The 27542-nt window shown below is 40.9% G+C and overlaps 1 protein-coding gene across 3 annotated transcripts in view; it reads right to left on the bottom strand.

Annotated features, from left to right (window-relative positions):
- Window positions 1-4358: 4358 nt before the first annotated feature.
- ssh2a (slingshot protein phosphatase 2a) overlaps window positions 4359-27542 on the bottom strand; it is a 28616-nt gene continuing 5432 nt past the window's right edge. The window contains exons 1-14 of one of the 3 annotated variants that reach the window (XM_053646625.1): window positions 18549-20424; window positions 13332-13444; window positions 12854-12918; window positions 12635-12756; window positions 12469-12537; window positions 12320-12385; window positions 11977-12171; window positions 10069-10162; window positions 9744-9872; window positions 9594-9640; window positions 9351-9497; window positions 9022-9222; window positions 6901-7756; window positions 4359-5946 (exon numbers count right to left, since the gene is read on the bottom strand). In XM_053646625.1, coding sequence (XP_053502600.1) covers window positions 4795-5946; window positions 6901-7756; window positions 9022-9222; window positions 9351-9497; window positions 9594-9640; window positions 9744-9872; window positions 10069-10162; window positions 11977-12171; window positions 12320-12385; window positions 12469-12537; window positions 12635-12756; window positions 12854-12918; window positions 13332-13444; window positions 18549-18679 — 3387 coding nt within the window. In that variant the 5' untranslated portion in view covers window positions 18680-20424 and the 3' untranslated portion in view covers window positions 4359-4794. Of the gene's footprint in view, window positions 5947-6900; window positions 7757-9021; window positions 9223-9350; window positions 9498-9593; window positions 9641-9743; window positions 9873-10068; window positions 10163-11976; window positions 12172-12319; window positions 12386-12468; window positions 12538-12634; window positions 12757-12853; window positions 12919-13331; window positions 13445-18548; window positions 20425-27542 lie in introns of those variants that run through there. The other 2 variants (XM_053646627.1, XM_053646626.1) reach the window with 2 other exon arrangements.

The following is a 27542-nucleotide window of genomic DNA, read 5'->3' as shown; positions in this document are numbered from 1 at the left end:
TTTATTTATTTCAATGAGCAAGAGAACGTTTTTAATAGGAAAATACGGGACTGCAATTTCGTGGTGACTGAGAAGTGTGAATAATATCGTATGAAATCAGTGAGAGCTTTCTGGTCTTTTTCAGGTCGGTAATTAGGTTAAGCAGAAGTGTACTCAATAATAAATTAGATCCTCACTGCAATATTTATACTTTGTGTCATAAACACAATTTTAAACAGATCAGAAAACATATATTATAATGTATGTTTTATACTCAATATGGTGCTATTGTAATGTCATGTCCATGTAAAAATCTATAGTATGTTATTTTCTGTTGGATTCAACAACTAAGCTCCCTACACTTTTCAGTTTCTTTTCTGGCTTCCATGCAGTGCTTCCTGACCCAGGCCTTCAGAAGTCTCTAGAATCCTTCACCCTCACATGGCACTGGAGCTCCTGATTCATCCAATCACTGTACCAACTGTGGGCAAGAAGGTCCAATCAGGTGCGCCAATGCAGGGAGAACACAGCAAGGGCTAGTTTCTCTGATCCAGATGCAGTCTCATACTGGACAACAAATATTATATCTCGAATGGAGAATCTCTAATCAGAGTTTTTCTCCTTGTTCTGACAATCTGGGTCTAAGCGACTGGCAACAATTGTATAATAATTGCGAATAATACTGACACAAGATTCCTTTTAAGCACAATTTAGCACAGAGCAGTTGGGCTTGGTGATTATAGCCAGTCAAGAAATGACCAAAGGACTGACCAGCAGCACAGAACAACAGAGGGAACATGTATATATAAATATAGAAATATATATGTGCAGAGTTATGAATACAATTAAGCATATTAAGAGAGAAGTGATTATAAGGATTCGGTTGTATAGAAATGCTAAATGTGGTTATCAGTAATATTAAACCAACATATTCCACTGTTTTTTATTTGCACCTGATATGAAAGTGGAGTGTCGCTATGGTATCTGTATGATGTGATGATAGAACTCACTACAACAACGCTGCTGAAATTTGTAACCTCAAGAAGGATTGAATAAAAGAGAAAATTTCATACCGAGTGGACAATCTTATCTGGATGCCATTAATGAAAAAGCAGCATCTGATGTTAATGAGTCAAAGTAAAAATTTTGATTTAGAACATTATTTATATTTAAGTTAGTGAATATTCACTTCTCCTAGTGGACCGTATTCTTCCTTTGAGCATTCAGAGAGTGTCATGTATTAGACACGATATATATTGGAAAAATTCAGCTGGTCTTTTTCGTCATTTCTTTCCGATAACCTCCAGTCAGTATGTGATTCTGTGGATATCATGAGAATAGGAAACTGCAGCATAAAACCAAAAGACCAGTCATGGAAATATCGGTCACGCCATGAAACCAAACATGAAGGTTTGATAGATTCTAAGAAGGTTATGGTGTAATATCACCGAAAATAACAGTCCTACAATGTTCTGAAAGCAGAGTAAAAAATGGTTGACACAATGTTCACAAAAGCTAACACAAATATAGGTGACGGTGGTCTTAGAACTTGAAATGTTTCAGGAACTTTGTAGGAATGTTTACAAATATTACATTTCAAATGTTCATAGAACACAGGAAAGAGACTGAATATTAAATGGAATAATTTTAAAATCATTAGCTGGGTGCTAGCCCAGTCAGCAAAATTTTCAAGATGTGGCCCACATTTGGGAGTGAATGATGGCTCAAATCAATTAAATTCTATATATTATTTTGGTATATATGAGTACACTATATGGCAAAAAGATGCAACATTTTGAACATTCCATTCCAGATTTAGTCCTCCCCTTTACGGTTACAATAACCTTCACTCTTCTGGGAAGGCTTTCCACTAGATTTTGGAGCGTGGCTGTGGGGATTTGTACATTTAACCACAAGAACATTAGTGATGTTCAGTAAGGAGGCCTGGGGTGAAGTCTGTGTTCCAATTTATCCTGAAGGTGCTCAGTGGGGTTGGGATCAGGGCTCGCTGAAGGAAACTTGAGATCTTCCGCTCCAGTTTTGGCAAACCGTCTTCATGGACCTCGCTTCCTTCACGGGGACACTGTCATGCTGGAAAAGGTTTTGGCGAGGCTCATTAGTTCCAGGGAAGGAACAGTGAATACTACAACATACAAAAACATTCTAGACAATTCTGAGCTTCCAACTTTGTGGCAACAGTTTGGGGAAGAACCACATATCAGGGTCATGGTCAAGTGTCCACATATTTTTGGCCATATATTGTAGATTGATTAAATAAATGTCTTTTAGGCAGTTTGTCTAGCAGTATAAACTTTATTAGGTCTCTTTACTCCAACAGGAGGGAGACCATTTTCCCTTTAGATGTATTCATGGATACCAAAAATGACTGTATAACTTGTAGTCGGCCATTATAGCTTTACATGTGTTGTTTCAGAGTAATAACCACTAATCACTTGCTCTCTCAGTGTATGTAAGAGCATCTCAGGATAAGGCTTTAAATCCATGACTGTGCCTGTGAGATGCTCCATGGCCTCTCCTTCAGTCACAGCATGAAGAGGCGTGAGAGCATCAACAGCACTAAAAATGCTATTTTGGGAAGTTTGGGAAAGCCAAGTTGCTCCAACTATCTCAGCATCTACAGAGAGCTTCAGTCAGCCTGTGAATCAACCTGAGAAAAACAAAAAATCTGAGCTAAAGCTGTGAAGTAAAGCTTTAAACAGCACAGAGGTGTGAGCATCAGGTTCCCAGTGCACAGGATTATAAATATACATGAGCGTTGCAAGACCATCAGAGACAGAACGCCATTACTCTCAAAACTGTCTTATGAAAGCCAATTTTATTAAAGATATAACTGATATGTGGCATAAAATGTACATAATAAATTGAGCGAAGTTTCCTTGTTCCTGCTCTCAGCTGGTAATAAGCTATTTTATATGCTGCTGGAATTAGTGTGCTTGTTTAACTTGGCGTCTGCTATATATACACTCCTAAAACACAACCACAACTTTAAATGTATTCAATGCCTGTGGCATTTTTTGTATTTCGTGACCACTGCAGTTAAGCCAATCAAACCAGGCAATAAAACTGTTAGTGTTGGTTCAGCTCCAGAGAAATTATTATTATTATTTTACATCATCAGAGGTACTTAAGTCCAGGCCGCAAGACAAATGTAACTGGGGGAACAAAATCCAGACTACTATTTAAATAAAGTAACTAGTACAGTATGATACATATACAAACAGAGTAAATGGGGAATGTGTGTCCTCTGTAATGATCCAGGTTGTATTCTCAGGATAGGCTCCAGAGCCACTGTGACCCTGACTAGGATAAAGTGATTGAATGCAGGATATGCTAGAGCCACAGTAAGACTGTCAAATTTACTTAACTGCATGAACATTTTAATGACTTTATGTTGTGCATTTTATATTATACTGTAATATGTTATATTAATCAGCCTATGATGTTATGCTGCCACTAATGGAGTGAATATTAACCAGAGGATTAGCTACACTTCAAGTTGGTACTGCATAAATCATTATAGATGATATGTAATCACTTTCCTAAGTAAATAAAACCACACCCAGACAAGATCACGTTTACCTATTTATCAATTTTAGATTTAGGTTTTCAACTGAAAATACTTTTTACATTGGCTAAGGTCAGGTTTACCAGAACTGCACCCAATGCCTATTCAAAACCAGTCTAATGGTTCGTAATAAGACCAGTAGAAAAGTATAATTAGTTATGTAGTCCTCCTACTCCTCTTGTGTTGTAGTATTATTACAGATGTGCTGAACAGATGTCCCAGTTCACCGATACAGACCATAATGTATACACAGTTAACAGTGAGAGAGAACAGGAGGTGCCTATGAGAGAAGACCCCTCATGTGACCAGATTAGTTTGTTGACTCACACATACTTTGGTAAAAGTGCAAAAGCAGTCCAATGCAGGAAACTGTATACCTGGCAACACCAAAGTGTCTCGTTAAAGCCTCTTCAACTCAGAAGAGATCACAAAATGCCCCAATTCTACTCAAAAGATTTTAAGACTGAATCCTATTCCACCATTATAAAGCCACCCCTGAGTAAAACCCTCTAGTACTCAATGCTGTACTTAAACACACAGACAGAACTAGACTTGTAGAGTGTTTGCAGTGCTGCAAGGCCAATACTAAAGCAGAGCTAAACACATCAGTCACTGCTAAACGCAAGAGTATTACATCATCCGCTGTTTCACTTCTGTCCACAAAGCGGCGCTGGGCAACATGCTACAAGAAAACCGGCATTACACCTCTCAAGACCCCATGTGCTTAACACAGTCACTGAAAGTGTACAAGTTTAGTGTGTGGGGAAATAATTAACACAGCTTTAAAAAAAAATAAAATAAAAAAGTGTATGTTTATTTATTTAATAGCCACAGGATTTAAAAAAATTTTTTATATTGCCTCCATTTTCCAATCAACACACACAGCTACATACACACAGATAGGCTACTTTTCATAATCAGTGCAAAAAAAACAAACAAAAAAAAAACCCCACAGAAATCCTGGAATAAAACCAAATTTAAAAAAGGAGAAAAACAATAATAATATTACAAATAAAAACAAGTTAGTAAAGTGCATGTTTTGAGAAACAAGCCCCTTTATTTGCAGTAATATTTGAAAGGGGCAGATTTTTGCATACAGTCATATTACATATCAAATACAGTAGCATACACTCATAGGTTTAGCTTACAGATGGATCTCATGAATCCAAAAGTTAATAACAGAGCACCTCTATGGCACACATATCCCTGCCGTGACGGTTCATTACGGGTCACATGGTATTGTACAGTACAGTAATTGTCTTTTTCTTGTCCACTGCTTTGCGTGGCCGGCGTGTAGGGTGTGGCTTTGTGTGCTGCTGCTGCCATGTGCACACAGAGACAGTGGGCAGGGCCGAGGTGTCTGTGGGCTGTCCCGTGCTGCTGCCTTGCTTGTGCTGCGGGCAGGAAAATGAAGTGTGGAAGGAGCTTTCAGTTCTGTTGGCCTCTGAGAGGGTCTGAGGTAGAACGCGCTGCTTCTTATGGACCTCATCATGGCTACTGGAGAGCGAACGTGAAGAGGACGAGGAGGAGGGAGACGAAGGCAGCTCGGATCGGAAGTCCCAGTCATTCAGGTCGTGCGTGGACAGTTCAAGCTGGTCAAGTTTGGCCAGCGAGGCTGAGCGTTTCATAAATGAGGGTGGAGTGAGACCAGCCTGCCTGATCCGCGCCTCCATCTCCATGGCTTTCTGCCACATGGCCGGTGTCCGAGGCTGTGATTCCATGGAGCCGTGCGTGTTCTCCAGCTGCGGGCGGTAGTTGAAGCGTGCCTCCGTCCCTCCAGCCTCGTACAGGAAGGCCTGCAGCTCCCGCAGTGTCTCCTGGATCTTGTGCAAGTCGTGTGGCTTTGTCGTCACATCCTCAGCATCACTTTCCAGCCACAGCAGGGAAGACGAGGAGGAGCTGGGATCCAGACTTGAGCACACAGCCACCGTGCAGGTAGATGGGTCTGGGATTATACCAGAGTCATCATCGTCCAGTGGTCTTGCCTCCTCTCCATCGTGCTCTTCTGCTTCTGTCTTGATCGAATCAGTGCCTCCTGGTGGAGAAGAAAGCTGCTGAGAGTCTGCATTGTCCGTGCCTGCCGAGTGAGGAGGAGAAGGGTGAGAGCGGGGGATCTCCCGGTCTGGCTGCTCACATGGAGGAGTGGAGGTGGAAGGAGGAAGTGAAGGTCTCTCCGGTTTCTGTTCTACCTCTTTCTCCACATGCTGCTCCTGGAGTGTGGGTTGCTCAGGGATGTGAGATGGAGGCTGTGGGGAAGAAACAGACTCCAGTTCAGACACAATGTGTCGCACCGATACGCTGTTATCACTGAGAATGAGGTCAGGTTCTGCTGGGGGAGGGGCTTCAGTTTCACAGGAGCTTTCTGAATAAGAGGAGGAATCCTGAGAGAGAGAGAGATATAGAGAAAGAGAGAGATATTAAAGTGTTTCTACTGCACTTCACTTAATCGAAGAAAACAGGATAGTTTCAATTACTCCACATTAATAGGATATTGAATGCCATAATTCTATATACAGAGCTTTCCATACTTTCCCTGTACTGGAAAACCCCCAAAAAACCTGTTTAACCCTTCCATTATTTGGGGGGGGGGGTTGGTTTACATCCATTATGTTGTGGGTCAAAATGACTTCCACTGTTTAAATTCCACAGTCCAAGACAAGCCATAAGAAATATTTGCATACAAGTTCATGACCCTAAATGAGGAACGTAAAAACATTTTAAAGAGAAAAAGAGAGATTAACCAGAAATCTCAAATGTGGAAATGGGTCATATTGACCCATAACCTAATAGGAGGGTTAAACAAAATTTGAATGGGAGCCTGAGAGCAGCTGTTGAGCTGTTTTAAACAGTACATTTTGGAGAAGACCTTCATGAATATTTTACTCAAAGACAGTCTAAATGAATTTACTTTTTAATGTATTTTCCAGTATTTAGAAGTTGTAAAATATCAGCAGCACTTGATAAACCATTCATGTCTCGTCCGTTATCCACCCATTTTTTATCAGTGTAACCACTGCAGTCATGAATTTGCATTCTGTTGTCATGCATTTTAAAATTTTATTTCACAAAATTCCGACAAATAGAGTTCAGGATTTCATAATAAGTGAGGTTCAAGTCAATGGGCTATCGTTTATTTCCTAAGCACAGAGAAAAATGAAATACTTGTCCACTGTACTTGCACATACATATATACATATGCTACAGACACAGTAGGTTAGGTTAACGCTCAAGTATTCCTTTTAACGTGATTTATCATAAACCGTTGAAAATATCGCAGATCAAATTTAGCAAACCAACACAATCTGTCTGTGTGCTGTGTGTGATGATGCTTTCACCTCCTTGGTTGCCGCTGGGTTCGATTCCTCCAGGCATAGGCTGGGGCTTTGGGATTGAGCCGTGCGGGGCGTCACTGCTTCATGAAGTGAGTTGGTCTGGTCATCCCGAGACAAGCCCAGGAACTTCTCTCTAGCACTGAAGAAGTCAATGCTATCTGTGGTGAGGCTGGTAGAGCTGCCCGTCCTCTGATCTGTCGCACCGCTACTGCAGCTCTCTGACCTACTGCTAGTGGAACAGCTCGACTCAAGAGGAACTTCACAAGGACTAATAGCCATGGGAGTCCTTGAAGATGCTAAATCGGCTCCTGTTTCAGTAAGACTACTCACAGTATCCAAGCACAATGCTATGTTCGGGGTCCCAGAAGAATCGGGTACATCCAGGGGCAGCTTATCAGAGTTTATTTTTGGCTCAGGCACAGCTGTTGACTTGTTTCCATGGAAAGAGGTAGATGGGGAGCGAGGAAGGGCATGAAGGGAAGGTGGAGGCTGAGGGCGAGCGACGGGCTCCGTCACTGCCACTTTGAGACAGCGGCTTTCTGCCATTTTGGGCTCAGGCACTACAGTGGCTGCACATGCACGCGGGAGAGTTGGGAGCAAGGGGTCCTCGCATGGCCGCTCTGAGTTTTTCTGACTGGTAGGGTGTGTAGATGTCTCGGTGTGGGTGTTTTCTGTTCCAGGCTGTGAGCTGTTGATTGTCTGGGGCCCGTTATTTACAGAGCACGTGCCATTGGGCTTGTGTTGCTGGTTGTGTGGGTCAGAACGGCCCAGCGTAGGTGCGCTCTTACACACAAGTTCCTGCTGCTCGGTTAGATCACTGTCTGAGTGAGATCGCCACAACTTATTATGCCTCTGTTTGCTGGAGATGGGGAGAGGCACAGGGTTAAGATTTGAGACCAGCAGTCTAACAAAGTCATAAATGTCACTGGAGAAAAAGTATGTATGTAATAGAATAAGCAAAGGGTGAGGCATTGATGCTTATGACCTTTGTCTGTCCACAAAAAAAAAAAAATAGAGAGAACTTCAAAGAGCATAAACACACATGACAGCAAAGCATCACAAAGACACTCAGCTAAGGAATGTGACCAAGCAGATACTCCTTCACAAAGCCCACGTCATTCATACGCAATAAGCTCAGTATTCTGAAGCGGTACACTACGGCAGCAAATCCATAATCAAAACCTAAATATCAAAGACTGGTTGGTTTTGTGTACTGTTGTTCTCAGGGCTGGATAACTCATTAGGCTGCGCATGTGAAAATGAGAAATACAGAGTGCTAGATGCTGCTCTTTGTATGTAACATATTTCTCAGTTCCACCATGTTAATCTATCAGCTCATTTTATAGTACATATGTGCTCATACAGGGTCTAAAAGAGTTGATACTTGTAGAAATTAGTTTTTCTCTTGTTCATGTTGCATTTGCTATTAAAAGCTTACCACAAAACACTAGCAAACAGACGCTTGAGGTAAAAAGCACAACACAGTTCATTCTGTTTCATGAACACCTGTCCAAAATAAATAAAAATGAATGCGTGCATGTATATACCCAACCGGTCAAAAGTGTAGACACACTCATTGTTTATTTTTATTCTTTTTCCCCCCTCCACATTTTAGAATAATAAAGTCAGCAAAACTCTGGAGTAACACAAATGGAACTATGGGAATTATGTTGTGATAAAAAAAAATCCAAAATAAATCAAAAATAATTGAGTATTTTAGCATCTTCAAAGTAGACCCCCTTTTTGCCTAGAATTTCCAGAAATGTATTCTTGGCATTTTCTCAACCGAGTTCTTGGTGAATCCCCCTGAGATGCTTTTTAAAAAGTATTAAAGGAGTTCACACCTACGCTGGACTCTTACTGGCTGCTTTTCGGAATCTTTCGCTCCAAGTCATCCCTTTAAAAAATATATTTTTGTAAATAAAATGTTAGTTTTATTTAATGGAAGAAATTAATATGTTGGCACAATTATATTTTTGCCTACGACACCGATTTCAAACATTTAAATCAAAAGACATTCAGAACAAAAGATTTTGAACATCAAGAGAAGCATTTCAGTCAGGTGTCTCCAAACTTTTGACCGGTAGTGTATATATTATTATTTAGTTATTTCTTTATTAGTACCTGGCCAGAAGAATGCCCTGATACTCCTCCAGCTGCTTCATGAAGGAGGGGTTGGGTTTGGTGACAGCACGCCTCTCTTTTACATGCTCATAGGCTCGGTCCAGATCCCAGCCGTACTCCTTCATTGCATACGCAATCACAGTGGAGGCAGAGCGGCTCACACCCATCTTACAATGCACCAGACATTTCACCCCGGCTTTTCTGCACGTTAACCAAAAACAGCATGTCTTTTCTTTTGTTTTAAGTACTGAGATGGAGGCACTTGTATTCGATAAAAGTTAAAATGATCTTCTGTAGTCTTTATTAAAAAAAAAAAAAAAAACATTTACTTGGCTTTAGAGATGAACTTGTAGGTATCATTCCAGTACTCCAAGAGGTTAGTGGCCTCTTCATCGTACACACGGATGTTGTGGTACTCAAACAGGCCAGGGAAGAAGTTATCAATCTCCCGTGTGACATTCAGAATGTAACGAACCCTGTGGAGTACAGGGTCAGGGATAAAATTAACAGCGAGTTCATAAAACAGACCGGATGTATTGATTAAGACAGATGGTCAAAACGATAGCACTTACCCACTGCTTTGGAGCTCATCCAAATTGGACGCGTTCCACTCCGAACCCTGTATTCAAGAGAACAAAACATTTCAAGATGTAGTGCAACCTGGACTTATAAAATAATCGGGTGCTGTACGGCTGCCAGGATGAGAATATGGAAAGTCTCACCAGGTACACATGGTCAAATATTTCTGTGGGGCTGTCCATCTGGCCCAGGATGACTATCATCTCGTTATCAATGAACTCTTTGAATTCCCGTAGGTTACACACCATCTGCATCTCAAGCTCTGAGCGAATCTGAGAGTAACAAAATATTAACAGAGAACAAGAACACATTAGCACAGACCAACCAAACACCACTAGATCAATACAGCTTCGAGCCTGCCTACATCATTTAATGTATAAATGCATAGGAGTTTATTTGACCAAAAGGGTTTTTTCCCTCCTGATGTAAGTATTGGCCTTAAGCCATTTACAGCTGGCAGATGTGTACCTCCTTAGAGGTTACATTCTCCAGGTCCTTCTGCATCATGATCTCTCTCAGACGAGTCTTGATCAGCCTTTCTGTGCGCTCTCTCTCTGTTGGCCTGTTCACACAACACAGAACAATGCAACTCAGCTTTGAAAGGAAGTTTGTGTGTCATCAAGCAAGTGAATCTAATTTCAAGCAAACATTCAGGTTCAGCTGGGAAACTATAAAGCATACATTTTATACCTAGGCAATCAGTGACTGTTAGAGTGCCAATTACTAACTAGATAAGTATCTTAATATCTAGCTGTGTGCTTAGTTTATTTCGGGAAAACATTTTTTTTTTATTCCATTCCATTATTTCTAGGAAATTCAAAATTGCTTGATAGTGTGGTATATGTGAATATAAAGTAAATTTATACATGTCATTATAATAGCCCTTTTAAAATCAGCCTGCAATGTGAATTCAAGGTGATTCATGATACACGTAAACAGGAAGTGTTTGATATGGACATGTGTACTAGGTGACTATATATGGCAAGTAGAGGCAGTCAGAAAACCTTTCCAATGCAAGAGACAGCATCTGTTTGCAAAATCAGAGAATTCGATCCAAGCAACACAAAAAAAAAGATCAGACCAATGCAGATTTGATCATAAAAGTAAATAAATTGGTCTGCCATTTTCACAGACATGCCTGATTCAGATCACAAAATTAAAATCACAAAGTAGCACATGCAAGTGATGGAAATGTACAGCTAATCTTCTTAGAATAAAGTGTTAATGGAAGGTGATGGTCCACTGAATATCAGGCCTCACGTTGCTTGTCTAGAAGATTTATTTATTTTTTGCCACCTTATAGAAGTTGTAGCTATAAACAGTTTAATATGGGTAAAACAGCTTCAGCAGAACCAAATCAGCCAGTCTCTCTGGAAAAACAAAACACCTTTTGACCTCCTTCCAAATCATGTCACTTAATTAATCAATGACAAGTGTCTAGACAGCTACAGCCACAGAAATACATTGCATGTGCTCTTATTTGGCTCTTTTCTGAGCACCTGTTTCCATCTATCTGCATGCATGTCTACCTATCCATCTCAAACTTTTTCCAACTGCAAATCTAGCCAATTCCAAGAGGAGCTAAATAAAGCCCTGGGCAAAGTCTGCGTGGGTTAAAAGATAAAAACACATGCACATGGGAAAACCTCCAAGAGTGGGAAAGTCCCCCTTCATAAATATATATCTCAGCCACCTCCTAGAGAACATCGTTCTATTGGCTGACTTTTAATGAACCTTGTTTTGTTCGCCACCTTTTGGCTTAAACAGGTGGCAGTGCATAGGATGGTCATAAGATTGCAAAATGATGACCATGAGATCTTGTTGGATGCATGTTGCTGCTCTGATGCAAGACTACTCCAAGATGGACTTGTTTATATATTCTGGGAACATATCCACAGTGCGTGAAGCGTCACAAACCCATATTTCCGGGGGGGGGGGGGGGGGGGGGGGGGGTGGATGGGATAATGTTTGGTATACAGTCAAGAAATGCCAGTTATTCCTGCTTCACCGCAACAACATCAACATGCATCTGAGTACCTTTAAAAGACACATCACTTTCTTTGAAAGAGCTGTGTGTGTGTCAGGGTTTATATAGGTAACAAAAACTAAAATAAGGAAAATAAAATTATTGTAAGCCAAGATAAAATACAAGCTGAAACTGAATAAGAAAAACTACATCTAAAGCAACAGAACTGCTCTGAGATTTCAGCCTGTCCTCCAAACCCAAAAAGACAATATTTATTATAAAAAGCTAAGCAAAACCAAGCTGTACTACACATTAAAACCACAAATACTTTACAAAAGTAATTACAAAAAAACTAAACAGAACTGCAGATGTGTGTGTGTGTGTGTGTGTGTGTGTGTGTGGACACTCACAAGTCAGTGAACAGCACAGGTGAGTCAGATCGATAGGACTGCACGTCCTGCATGGCATTCCACTCGTTGATGCAGTGCTGCTCAGAGGACATATGGGTTTGGTAATAAGTAACCCACGTCAAAAAGAGGCTTCCTGGGTAGTAATTATGGCACCGGGCTACCTCACATGCTTTGTGTAAGGACTGCAGTGCTGACCTGCAAAAAGGGAAGTGATGCACAAAAAAGGTCTGAGAAAGACAGAAAAAAAACCCCAAACAAATCAAGCAGACTAACAATCAGGGACAAACAGAAGGAATGACAGAGAGGAAGAAATAAAGTAACATGAGGGCCTGGCAGTGCTCACCACATGGCCTGGACGGACACGGGTTTGAAGATATGGACTCTGTTGGCAGTGGACACACTGAAGCCTCTGTTGAGAAACACGTCAAAGTTAGTACAAGGATCTGAAACTATTATGAAAAGAGAGGAAATGCTGGGTGTGTCCTCTCTTACCCATCTCCGTCCAAGTGAATCAGAGTGTCACTCCACAGAGGTAGGACCAGACCAACTGTACATTGATTGCTGCAGGACACACACAATGAAACATAAGCTTACAACCCAGCCCAGAGCACTCATGGGAAAATAATGGTGTACAGGTGATTGGGTGAGAAAGACGGACCGGTCAGGGTTGGTGAAGTCCATGCCAAGGACTACACTCTCCTCAGTGTCCTGCCTTCCAATGGTGGACACCACCACCATATACCGTGTACATTGAGGGTAGGCGCTCTCCAACCGCACCGCCTGAAACACAGAGTGATGGAGAGTTTATGCAATCAGATTTTATGCAAAGCCAGTGCATCTTTTTTTTTAGCAAACAGAAATGGGAAAAGGTGGCTACCAGCCGGATGGTGTCCTCTGGCCGCAGTAGAGTAAACATGGTTTGCAGGTGTTGCTGGAGGTCACCTAAAAAACAAAAAACAAGACATCCGTTTATTTCCACTACATTTCAGATTACACTAAACAGCCCTTCCTGTTAAAATGTTCAAATGTGCAGGACTTGCGGCACTCCGGTTATTAGGGCAACAGCTGACAGCTACAAACAAAAACATATCAAGGGATGCTTTGTTGGTCGTCACTGTCGGGTATCAGACTAAAGCTGAACGTTTCACTGAGTGCGGACTTAAAACTGATTATTGTAGTTATATACATCTTATGAACGTTGATGAGCCTGCCTTTCAGAAATGCTGTCAGCTAGATAACGTTAGCAGTGAAGACTGCGAATAAAGTGAATCCATCACATTACCAAACCAAAAGAACCCTTTTAAAGACATTATAAATGCTGCCATCCTGATCAAGTGTGTGTTTGAACAGTGTACCTGTGTGCTTGTTGCGCCGCTGTGTGATGCGGGGCACTGACGAGGGTGAGGAGCCATTTCCACAGGGTAAGAAGAGGGCAGCTCCTTTGACTGTTAGGAAATTCTCACTAATACTGAAAGACACAAAGAGAAAGAAATCATTAAGACTACACAGCTGATCAGTAGCATTCAAAAGGCTATCTGCAACAAGCACTGCTCCTGTGTGTGTTAAGTTTGGTTTCGGCCTGTCTCAGTGGGACTGTTGTACAGCTTTACCCCTCGCCAAGAGAACAATCTGCAGGGCTCAGCAACAGGGATGCATTTAATAGCTTTAACCCTTCTATACGACACTTCAGCTGAGATCATAAGACCAGTAACAGACATGCAGGCAGACAAAGACAGACAGAAAGCATGGTTTACAGCCACGCTCGGTGTGAATCTGGTATCTATGCAGACCTCAATAACAAGAGTAGGGGAACATAAATAGGACCTACAACAGCTACCATTAAGGAACTTGTCCTGGCTTCAGCCCCACCTCTACCACAGCAGTCTCCAGTTACAAACACTAGCACTGTCTGACTCTCACCAGCAGACTGCTGACTCTGCAGAAAGTCCTCACCGGTGAGTAAAAGCACTCCGACCACTTCAAAAGGATTGCAATTACAGTGGGTGGAAAAGGAACGGCCCTCGCAGGAGCCGGTGACAAAAAAGATTCTGCCGACATTTTCGGGGGGGGGAGGGGGGACAAACACCGAGCTTACTTCCCATAACTCACACATCCCTGTCTCGGTCTCAGCTGTTTCCTCTCTCTGTCTCCTCTTTGTACCAGTTTCCCCACTATCATTATTAACAGTCTCTCACTTCCCTGTTTTCAGTCTCTAATGATGCCTGACTTGATGACAGGCTGAGCGCTCTTACACAGCACGCATACTATCGGAGAGGGAGCGAGAGAGAAAGAGATTATGTATATAAAATATGCATGATCCTTAAGAACGCATTTTATTTTTAAAGCAAGCCAACCCTCAGCCTATAGTGCAGGATCAGGGTCCATGCAGTAGCTAGTGATTTGCGCAGCTAAATATAGTTGAAATGGCTCAGCATAGGAACGTAAGCTATTGATAGACATCTACAGTTTTGGAATTTACTGTATAACATTCAGGGCCAAACAAGAATGTTATACACAAGCATGTTAGTGTAAATGTTGCAATGTTGTCCTGCAAACACGCTAATAAGCAAGAAAGTGGTCAGCTACTATTAGAAAACTCTGCACACAGGCTGTATTTAGTACAGGAATATTTTCCATTCAGGAGTGAAGAATGTGCCCCGGTGCATGACTGCCTTTACAGGGTCAGTGAGTTTCATCTGCAGAGCTCGATATCTGTGCAGAGAGGGCATTGAGGGTGCACACCAATTCCAGTCACTGACATTTTACAGAGGCAAACTCGTAAGGGCATACACACATGCACGCACGCACACGTACTCGGAGTGAGGAAAAAAAAGGAAAAGAGGAAGCTGCTGGGTCAGACAGAGGAAATAGCCGGCCTGCCTGCACTCGTCCCGATGAGGCTTATGAGGGAGGATGAGTGTGAAAGAGAGGTATGGTGGGGGGAGGGCCATCGTCTGGCATCCCACACCGGGTAGGACTTGTTAGGGCACAGACACAGCCACCACTATGTAAGGGGCCAAAGCACACAGGCAGAGAGATCCCTGACCTCCACTAGTCCCTGCCCTTATTAGTCACACTCCCCACGAGGGAGGAGATAAATATAGGACCAGGTCTTGGCCTAACCAAAGGCCTTGAGAGAGAGCAAGAGAGAGCAAGAGAGAGAGGGAGAACTAGACAGTATTGTAGTAGTGGGTAGCATGCGCAAAATTTTATATCATAATTTAAAATAGTTCAAAATAACCATGGTATCAGGATCACAATATATTATTATATCCCTATCATTTCACAAGGGCCAAATTTACTAACTGGTATGTTTGGTATCTGGTTCCCTGTTTGACAAAATAAAAGTTTGCTGTGTAGCAAACCACTCGTACATTTAATGAACACTACCTAAATATGACCTTTTGTATTGTTTTGTTAGAGATCTTTATGATAAGCCTTACTGTGCCGTGTGTTCATATTCTCTTTTTTTCCCCCCTCCACAATGTGCATTTTTTCACATTGTATGTGGATAATTTTTAAACACCATGTTTAATGCACCATTTCTTTCCCCCACATAAATGTGACAAGGAAACAACTCCCTGTGAGGACATACTCAAAAGTGAACCCATCATCTTCTGGGTGACAATAGATAGTGAGATTATAAATCATTACTGTATTCTGTAAAGTCGAAGAGTAGTGTGTGTTGAAATTGCACACACACACACACACACACACACACACACACACACAATAAAAATGGGAAATGCCCGAGTCTTTATTATTACAACAGTAGTCCTTAGGTCACCCAATTTAAGGCACACCAACCTTTCAGAGTAACAGGAAGAGCACATCATGAGTAATCACAAAGAACACAGAAGGAAATGGCAAAGACAAAAAGTTCTCAAAAAAGGACAATTCAGGCAGAAAACCGGTTCACTTTACTGGACGTATTAAGTAGATAAACATGTAACAACCTTGTTAACGTGTCTCAATTTGTAGTCCAGTCTTAGCTGAGTAAACAGTTTTAATGGCCCACTTATTATGTGGAAAGGAAGTAACAAAACTTCAACTATGTTGCACATCACACAGTTCAAACTTCCCAATCTGCCTGCCAGCACAGCACACACCCTTAAGCTTGCCACACTCGTATTCATGTCTGTGTTTGTGCACAAGAGTGAAAGAAACAGGAAGGTCAAGCCAACATGCTTCTGAATTCAAGTTTCCACAGAGAAGTTCCCGGTTAGGAAAAATACTGCAATTACTAGTTACACATTAACATCCTGCTGGCACACACTCAAACACACCTATTTATAGTCTGTATGTACCTACACACCACACATAATCAAAAATAAGATCAGAAAACATGGGCCCAGCTTGGCTTCAGAATGTCCTTGATAAGTGCTATCGAGTCTGTTTGGACTGCTTGACAACTGAGGAGAAGCAAAAATAAACTCGAACCAAAGATCCCTAAAGATCAAAACATCTACATCTGGTCTAGACTATAGCGCACTTGAGCTAGTTTGTGTGTCTGTGTATTTAAATGGCTGATACCTAGCAGCACCGTAGCAACAGGGAAGCATCCTCTTTGGCCAGCACATCTTTATCAGAAATACAACCCAAAAATCTCTACATCTGACGCGTACTGAAATACATGGATGTGTTAAAAAGTGATTCACAGAGCAGTAAACAAATCTATTTATGTTCAGTCAACCGGAGTGTATTTTTTTAAATGTTGCTGACTGCATGATGAATTGAAGCGTAGTCAAATAACACAAATGTTAAAGTAGTATCTAGCAAAGCGCTTTGCGTTTTATTCAAGCTGGCCTATTACTAATAACATAACCACCATCGATGACATCACACCAGGAACAACACATAAGCATGTTGACCTTAGTCAGATGATTGTTCAGCCACAGTCTTTCAGGCTTCCTCTCGGACATCCCGCACCTAAAGTAAGCAATGAGCTATTCATCATCATCAGAAAAACTTTTTGGAAATACGTGTTCAGATTCAGAAGTTGACTGGAGGGGAATTCTGTCTAAAATGAAGCACAAGTACTTATACTTGGTTTATATTATATATTTTTTCAGATAGCCTTAAACAATGAATTTGACAAAGAGGAATGAACTGAAATCATTCTCATGGCTGGATCGGGATACCGTCACAAAGGTTGCGATGGACATAAACAGGAAACATGGCAAGAACATGAAACTGTTGTGAAATTATTAACAAGTTTTAAAAAATTGGATTGCCGTGGACCAACCGAGAACTGGGCGTCCACGAAGACACAACTGACATGGTGCTGGCATACATAGTCCCGTGTATATGGAGACTTTTGGGACACCCTGTATATAGTGTATGTACAATAAATGAAATCCTCAGTGGTTAAAGCCCAAAGTATACTTTGTTTTTTTTTTTGTTTTCTTTTTTACACATAGACATAGTCTTTCAAAGTATACACCATTTGACATGTTCGCGTACACAGGCAGTCGACGCGGGAGCATTACGACTTGCACTACCCCTCCTGGCCTACAAGAGTCAGTACAGAGCAGTAAAGCAGATCTTCTGGTGTGAAGAACGTCAACAAAGAAGAATCACAACAACTCGAAGAACAGTGGAGGAGAAAGACATGTTGCTTCACTTGTTGTTACTAGAGGAAGAAGAAATATTATAATAAGAAACGGTTTATATCCGGGGTTTTTTTCCTTCTTCGATTACCTTGGGAATCAATGGCCCCGGGTCACTGTTGCCACCGTGTGGAACAACAAAACAGTGCAAAGGAATTCAATGCGCACGTGTGACCTGTGTGTACAAAGTATGCGCGGTTAGAAAAACCTGGTGGCGCGCTACAGTATGCGCATACTCTGCTGATGATGAAGTTTGTGTCAAGCGTACAGTACGCTCTTCCTAGCGTACGCGTAAAAAGTGAAGTATACTTTGGTCTTAAGACTCTAGGCCTCTGAGCAGTAGGCTGAGAGTTCAAATCTCAGCAATGCCAAGCTGCCGCTGTTGGGCTCATGAGCAATCTTAAAGCTTCACCACAAGTACAGGACCAGGCCGAGCCTGCGCCAACTTCCTTCCAAGCTGTGAAGAAATTATTTTGAATTGTTTTGCGGCTCTCTACACTCACGTATATGTTGACATCCTGACATTTCTCTAAGCTCCTGGTTATAAACTGGACATACTGTTAATCATGATCTGTTCAGATGTTGAAACTTCTGTGATCAATCTGGGGGGAAACTGGGATAAGAATTCAAACGCTGAGCACAAGAACAACGACAAGCCAAAATCAGCCAGTAACTAAACCAATAGCAAACTAGCTTGACAAAAATATTCAGAAGAACGAAACTCCTGTGATTTCCCCAAACCAGACCAGGTAGGTGAATCTCCAGATTTCACAAGCAGTTCTCCTCCTGTTACTCATTCACTGTCAGGAGGTGCGTGTCCAGGCCGTGTCCCGGCACTGACGCGCTCATTTCTTCCTTTCCGTGACTAAACCCTCTGTTCCGCCGACACCGGTGTAAAGCACGCTGCCACTGAGCTTGAGATCTACGCTGATTAACAGACAGAACGGACTGAGATGAACTTACAGCTGGTTGATCTGGTTGTGTGAAGCCACTGCGTTGTCCCTGAAGTAAGGCATGATTTTAGCGGCGCAGCGCGAGCACACGGCAGCCGCAGCAGAGCTCTCCGGTACAGGACGGTTTCCTCTCGGGGTCATGGCCGCTCACACACACACACACACACACACACACACACACACACACACACACACACACACACACACACACACACTGACGGGATATCCTCCTCACAGCCTCACTCTTGCACTGGCATGACAGTCTCCACACAAGGCAAAGAAAAGTAGATAAGCGGTACAGCGCGCGCTCCGGGAGATACAAGTCTAAACTACATGAACCTATGAGCATTCAAAGCTGATTAACGCGTATTAAAAGTGAGCCACGATAAATGATGTCGAAGAGGTAAAACCGCAGGGAAGAGTTATTTCCCAAGGCACTAAAGAAGTTTAAATGAAATAAACTTGTTTAAAACTAAGCGTATTTCCAGAGGTGATGAGAGTAAACTCAGTGAGCTGGAGCGGTCTGAAACGCTTCAGAAGAGTCAGGAGTCTGAAGAGGAGGAGTGGGCGGAGTCTGAGGAGGAGGAGGGTTTGTGACATGTGTGCGAGGCGGGGCCCCATCTGAGGTCTCGTATACAAGCGACATTTCAGTAACGACCAAGTCGCTAAACATACATAGTGCTTTCTAATCTCAAACTACAAGTGCACATATCAAATGGCTGCTATCTATGGACAAGCGAGTAAGGCTATAAATAGTTTTAAAGCATCCCTCTTCACTGCCTCTAATTTATTGTGAACAAAAATAAATGAATAACTAAATAATAAAAAAAAAAATCAGTTGTTTTTTCACTGCAGAGATGTGTTACTGGGCTTTGGCAATACTCCTCAGTACACACTGAGAAAACAATGGTTTCATTCAAGTTTCATTCATCTTCAGTGTCAATGATTCTCCACTTGGAGCAGTTTGTCACGTCAGTAATAGAAAATGGCGGTGTTGTAATGTTGTATCTTTAGTGAACAGTTGCGAGACCAATCAGACAGGGTTTACAGGAAAATACATGGAAATACTCGTGTCTTATTGGCTGACAGATCTCAATTCTGTCAAACACTAGCTCACACAGTCAGAGTGAGGGAAAAATGGATGTACAGGGTTTTTTTTAAACCAGTAAATGAGTTGAATCTGAAACACTAAAATCCTCTCATGCTGAGCAAGAAAACAAGATGTGTCAATGTCTATAAGAGTTCCAAGTTACATGAACATGGTATGAGCAGAGCATAAAGGCAGCTAAATTACTCCGCATGGCACTGTAACAGCTAAACCCATACAATGATAGGTTAGTTGTGCCTCCCTCTGGCTAGCGACACCAAACTAGCCTAGCCATGTGTTAGATAGCCAAAAGGTTTCATATTTTATTGGTCTGGTAGTCCTGCAAACCGTGAGAACTCCTGAGGCATGTTTTATGATAAATCCAACTTTTTGTCCAATTTTCACATTTTTAAGCAATTAGCCCTCACATGCAAGAAAAAATAATTGCATGGAAACAGTCTGTTTAGGAGCACATTTTAAAAAGTTTTTTCTTGGAGAAGAATTTGGGCTCAGCCCCAGATGATTAATAGTTCAGCTAATGCACCTGTTCGGTTTCCCTTTCACAAGTGATAACTTTTTAATTCAAATGTATTGTCAGTAGATTTAAGCCAGAACACCTTTTGTAATATTTTAGTTATCCTTAGGCAATGGTATACTTTCTGAACAGGAGTTAAAAGGAGGGCAGGATGGTAGAGAGAGACAATGAATCCTGGATACAGGTACATACTGCCACTACATGATGTACACTCCTGGGCAAAAAATAAATAAATAGGCCAAGCCAAAAATGGCAAAAATTTTTAGCTTTTAATGGTCGTAACAACAAATTACTGGTCAGAAAATTAGCAAGAATGAAACAACGCACTCCTGAGAACTCATGTGCCACCATTTGCTCATTTACTTTTTTGTAGTGAACTGTTTGGGGAAAAGTTAGAAACATGACAATTCACTTATATAGTCTTCTTGTATGCAAAGGTAAAATCACGATTATAATGATGAATGTAGAATTCAAACCAAGATGTGTCTGGATGTACAAAATTCAAATAAAGTATATAGAAAAATCTTTTAATAATAATTTTAATAAAAAGCTGTCCACAAGTTAAACCACAAAACGTAAACATTTAACTCTGTGAGGGACAAAATCTACCACTGGTCTACATCACCAGCACAAGTTCACAAGGCCAACTGTTATTCATGCAAAGCCGCTTTCATAGAAACTATTACCTGCAGACCAGGTCTGGCAGGTAGGCGAGATCAGCTGTCTGTATGGAAGTAGATAGTTCGTAAACAGGTCAAAATAATAAAAAATAATCACTCAGTTAATCTGTTTTAAAGTTAGCTGAAAATAATAGCAAATGCTAATAAAACTAAGATGGAAAAAGAGAAGAGTTGTATCTTGGTTAGGCTAAGATAAACCAATTTACAACATGACCACTAGTTTATGTAACTAAAAACCATTTGAACTGAATTGATGTTTATGCCTGCTCAGCTTTTCTTTAATTACAAAGCCTGATTCCACACCTAAGCTTTTTGTAGATAAAACAGCCTTTCATAATTCCAACCAGCCTCATTTGACACTTAATCCCCTAACATTTATCTCCCTACTGTCAACTCTGTAACAGTAGCTGTGACTAATAATATCTGAGGGGAAGGCCCAAGATGATCTCCTGCTTAATAATGAGCAGACATCTTAATTAATTTATTTCCCAGATGGGTTGAGAAGTGTAGTTAACAATCAGTCAGGGCTGAAGAAGAATGAGCATCTCAACAGAGCCTCCAAGCAAGGGAGGCTTTATACAACGAACCACTGGTCCAAAGCTGTTATGGCGCTACCACACCAGGTCGGCTACCGGATATCTGCTGAGCATCGCCTCACACGTAGTTTTTTTTGGAGTTTGTCCTACACTATAATTTGGCAATAAACAGACACTGACAAGCACTGAGTGGTTTGAAGATGCTGTTATGAGAGAGTTCTTTAATCGGCTGTTCAGACTAGCAAATCAGTGCAGGAGTTTTTAATTTCAAAGCAGATTGTTTACACCAGATTCCTGATGAAGTAAAAATAGTGTTAGATAGGCTAGTTGGGATGGTTGCGTCCAAAACCACATCCTACAACACTAAACAGTATGGCAAAATAATACACCATTATACATACTGGTGAGTGGCAAAGTATATTGATATGCTATTTAATGTAATAATAGGCATTTTTCTGTAACACTGAGTTTATTGATTGGTTGATTAAAGAATACAGATTACTGTCCTCTCCAGGCAGCCATGTCATTCATCAGATGTCATCTTTTCACTGGAGGTGATCCTCTTTTGTCTCAAGTTGGCTCGGAGCTTGGTCACTCTTGCATCGACCAGTGTAGAGCAGCACAGTATACCAAATAACAAGCATTACAACCACGTGATAGCAGGCAGCTACAATCTTCCATCACAACCAGGAGGTGTAAACATACCCAGGACAAGGTGCTCCATTCCTCAGAGGTCTTTTACACAAGACCTGCTGATACACTGGCCAGTTCTCACACATAAAGCAACACATGGGTTGTGTAAGTCTGTTTGTGTTTATATCAGGTATTTTCCAGTAAGACCTTTCTCTTCCTTGGATTCATAATCCGAGCAATGCTGTGGTCATATGATGTTTACAGAATCTCTGATCCATGTTGTGCAACAACTTTGCGATAGCATGCAAGGCCAGCAAAAGGTCATGCGTGTTTCCTAGATTCTGGATACGCCCCAAAATCCCCCCAACGCATGGCCATCCTGCTCTGAGGGGCCAGCTGTTTCCTAAACTTGGAGCAGGAAATGTGTTGTCTACTTTAAAGAGTTACATAGAAAAACAGTAATGCATACAACCATAGTGTCACAATGTTAGAAGAGCTAATCATGAAAGTCATTTGAAAAGATCTATACAAAATAGATATTTCTTATATAGACACCTATGAAAGCATCACGATAAATACAAAGAGAGACTAGCACTAGGGCGGACGTGAATGCTCAGTACTAGGTTTGATAATGAGAGCCTGTGAGAAGTGCCTGCCAGGTGTAAGAACTGGGTGAAACGAAAAACTCAGGCATGAACTAGCTTGCACTCTCGGTCATGCCCAGCCCCAAGAGAACGAGTAGCTTAACCTCACTCTCACCTTCATGCCTCCAGGTTTCCCTTTGTTTTGCCTCCGGTTAACGCCGTGAAATAACTGTGACGTCAGCACTAAAAGGATCTATACACAGATCCTGAAGAACTTGCTCAGCTACACATAGTAAATGTAGGCTGCATGTCAATTGAAAACACCTCCATTTCCATTTGACCTCATTGTTTTTAAACCCTGTCTCAATTTCTCTTCCAGTTCGATCGATCACTGCTTCTCATTTTCTTCAGCCTGGAATGATGTGAGAGCGCTCAACAATGAGTTTTTTTAAATGACCACAGTAGACAAACTGTAATAAGAATCTCGTCTTTTTCCAGGTTATCAAGCCAGTTTGTGTTTTTATTTTTAAGGCATGAAGAGGTCAAAAATATAAACAAGGGTAAATGCAATTTTATTTTATGCCCATATCAATCCCTGTCCTTCTTCTTGTTTTAGAGTCTCTTTCTGAATGCCTCAGTAAGCAAGTCAATATTCAGCTCATAGTTACTTTGAAATTCCACTTTATGAAGCAAAACACTGTTATGGTGACTTATTATCTGAATCCCTTTATTCACAAGGTATACAAATCAATGGTGTGGAGGAGTATTTGAATATCTGGTTAATCATTTTAAAAACCAGCCTTTTAATATGGAAGTCTTCATTTGGGTATTTATTATGTCCTACACGCACATGGAGTCGGTGAGAAAACTTGACAAACAAAAGCCATATCTGATCATATTTTGGTGAGAACAGCACTGTTGTGATGTGTAAGGTAGAGATGTGTATCGGGATGTGGGCAGGAGCAGGCGGTCAGAACACTCGTGGGAAGAAAGAAAGATAATACAACCAATACAACTCCATTAAAATTGTTAAGCATTAATGCACACAAAACAGCTACCTCTGGCTTTTAAATGAATCCCAGTTTACATCTGAAGCAACAATGCATTCGTGATGCACCCAAACTGTTCTGCCTTTCATTTCAAATCAGCTGCTGCTCTCACACGGAGCATTCATTTCTGCGTTTTGAATCCTCTGCTTCATATTCATAATATGCCAATGTGCACGATCACAGTGATCACAAAGTTTGCTAATCAAATGGGATTTTGACTCCTGCATCCTGGGGCAGTTATAACTTTCAATAAATTTGTATTTTAACCAGTGTCATAGTGTACATTGTTACAGGCTGAGATATTGAGTTGTTCACTATGTCAGTATTCCAATGGCTGCATCTATCCGTTAGTTTGGCTTCAAAATATTCTTCCATATAATGGCCTAAATACTTAATGGATAAGAAAACCTAAGCGGACACAATTATTTCATAAAAGAAAAACAGCAATGGATTAGAAATAATATGAAAGGCTCTTCTCTGGAATATCACACCATTAACTGTACACAATGAGCTACAATCATACCTTTCCAAACTTGTTTACAGATTGAATAAGAAACAAAAATGAGCTATGAAGCACAACAAAATGCTTTAGGAGTAAAGTTTAATTGCAGATACAAATGATACTTGATTGTGCTGCAAATTAAAGAAAGAAACATTTTTCCTTCCCTCTCCTAACGGTTAACTGATTATCTGGTCATTCTTCTCTTCTGGATATTTGAATATTAAATTTAAGCAGAAGGCACATTACTACAAAGTAAACAGCCATTTAGCTTGTGTTGATCCACTTTGACGAACACATGAAATAAACATGGATGCTCTGATTTATTAGAGTATAAATATTGGATGGATGTTGTCCTGAAATGCAGGATCAATGTCAGATTGGATTTGATTTCCTATCCAATTTTTCCTGACACGTTTCTCTATTTAAGTAAGGTATCATCATATAACTCATGTCTTCCTTTTGTTGAGCACCAGGTGTTTTTTTCTGAGCATCATGTAACCAGGTGCTACTTCTCTACTGTACACTGATTTGTCATTGATGAAAAGAGTTGGGTTTGCTGGCAAGCTTTTGATCAGTTTGAAAGCTGAGTTGATGGAAATGCAGTGACTGGTGTAATGTGAGTAAAAGAAGTGAGAGCACATCCCTGTGGTACCTCAGTGCTGATGGAGAGATAGTTAAATAGATGTCGATAGATATAAATGCCTCCTGTCCACCAGGACGTCACCAATGAAATAGAGGGATATGCTCAGCTGAGACAGTGTGATGTGGATCCATTTTGGGACAACAGAGGATCCTGAACTGTGCAGAGACAGAGGGGACACTCAGGTTTATTCTGGAAACAGTAGCATGTTATAAACATGTTGGGCATAAACATCAAGCAGCAAAACTAAAAGCCTTTCATGGCCACTCATGTTAGGGCCACGGACTATTCTGCTTTTCTTGCAGATGAGGATTTAATGCATTGCCAATACTGTGTGTATGGCTATAGCATGGTTTAAATTGATGAAGCGGAGTAATGCCACAGCTCTTCTTGTGTTCTAGCTTTTCTGGCTACCCAATTATGAGGACTGGTGGTTGATAATGGGCCTTGTTACAGTCAGAAACTTCAGCAATTGCTTCATGAATAGAGGTGAGAGTGCAATTGGTGCAAACAGGGGTTAAGGCTTTTTGTCTTTTAAGGCTGTTTTAAGCTGGTAAGCAACTTTGGGGGATGGTGTGTTTTATGGTCCTTTTTGTGATCCTGTGTTGTGTTTTAATTAACTCAAATTTAGGGGTGGGGGGAAATGATTGTTTGTATAATGCACCATGATACTTTCTTGAAAGAATGTGCATTGATTTAAGAATCAATTCTCAACAAATTTTCAAGACTTTTGGGTTTTATGAGACTGGTTGTTAAAAAAAAAAAAACACCAAAAGCGCAAAAAAAAAAAAAAAAACCCTTAACAAAACCTTTGCAATTTGCAAGACGTGTTATGCCAAGATTAAATACTTTGGAAACAAAACCAACAGGAGGACTAAAACTGTCGCAACATTTATTGCTAAGGATTCAAGCCCTTAATCAGTTGTTCATGGACGTCCATGGATGCCACAGACTCCCATGTACCTGTGACTGCTTATTATATTAGTCATGACTGGCAGCTTCAGTAGCATTATTTCTATTGCTGAGGAGAAAAGAATCCACGTGTTGAAAATAGTAATTGAGATGCAGTGAGAATCTTTTTAGAATTGAATTGCAACCTGAATCATGAGGCAAGCAAAGATTTCCACCCCCACTCTGCAGAGGAGTTAGAAAAGCTAAAGCTATAATAATAATAATAATTATTATTATTATTATTATTATTATTATTATTATTATTATACTGGGCTTTCATTAGCCTTATCGCTTTATAATATTTCTGTTTGGCAGCACCATACTCCTCTCTGTTCCGCTCTGTGTGAGCCGGTTGTTTGGTTAGATAGGTAGGTAATTGTGTTCACAGGTGGAGATATATGAGCAGACAATGTCAGGTTAAAAGTCCACTGAGCTGCAGGCAGAAAGCAGTGATTCACTGTCAGTTTGAATCTCCACTGCTTCAAGTGTTTGTTGTTTAATTGTAAAACTGGTTGGCTTGCCTTTATTTTGCTGTTGTCTGTATGTGGGCAGCATATGGTTTGTTAAATGGCCCATGTTGCCAATAAGAACATAAGGAAGGAAATAGCATTGCCATTTAATCGTGCAACAAAAGTGATCTGAAATGTTCTCCTGTCCCAGGCACCTGATCTGTTGGTATTTTAAATGTTCACATTTAAAATCGCAGGAATTGATAGGACCCATTATTATGAGTGTAGCGCCAGGATGTTTGGTCTTAATGTCTGATACCTGATCTGCCAGGATAAGCTGAACATCACGTGTACTGTACTTCAGGGAGAATAACCACACTTGAGAAAATAAGAGAAAACTCGCTGCCAACACAACTATAGTGTAAAGCCAAACCTGCCAAGGAGTAGGCTTGTTGAACGTAAACAACATTCCATCACTAATTTAAAAGCTTTCTCTTTAGTAGAAGCCTTCTTGAACAACTGCCGCATCATTCCTTCATAAGTAACTCATTAAAATAGATGAAATAATAAGAGAGCTGTCTGCAGTACACAAATCCTCTTTCTTTTTTCTGCATTGAGATTTTGCAGTGCTTTCCACTGGCTACAGGACTTCTATGAGGACAGCACACAAAAATTCAGGTATCAAACCAGCAGGCATGACTGCTCTAATAATCCCAACCACAATTTTCACACACACCCATTTCACATGCAACTACAGCATGTGTGCACACATACATTGTATCATGTACAGTTTGATCTCTTGTTAGTTTTGGCTAGCTTTTATATAGGCTAATCAGAGGGGAGTTGAGTGGATGCATGGGGGCTAGATGTCCAGAACAAGGAGGCAAATAAGACTACAAAGATTCTCGGATAGAACCAAATAATAAGGAAATATCAACCTCATGACAGAATTACCTAATACTTCATGTAATTGAGTCCACATGTGCAGATGTAGTATAAAGCCAAGTTATGGGGCTCACTGTATGAGCTGACGGGAGAGTTCACGTTCTGTGTTGGATATTACTGCACAAAAACCTTACGTCCTGTAAGCCCTTCCCGAACCTTCCCACCTCTTGGCAAGCGGGCCTGGTAGCACTGCGTAACAAATCTCCAATAGTGACCAGCCAGTCAGTCCGGTCATGAATAAAATTACAACATTTGCCAAACACTTTCAGGAAATTGAAGCAGAAAATATCCTCCTTGGTTGACTTTTTGCAGCTAATTGAAAGAGGACCATCTACTGACTAATTCTGCATCCTTAGAACCATAGAGTTCTGTCTTTAAAGAAATTATAAAAATTCCAGAATTGAACTTTTCAC

Source organism: Ictalurus furcatus, chromosome 17, assembly GCF_023375685.1.
Source record: "Ictalurus furcatus strain D&B chromosome 17, Billie_1.0, whole genome shotgun sequence".
Lineage (NCBI taxonomy): Eukaryota > Metazoa > Chordata > Actinopteri > Siluriformes > Ictaluridae > Ictalurus > Ictalurus furcatus.
This window is presented reverse-complemented; position numbering and strand designations above follow the sequence as displayed.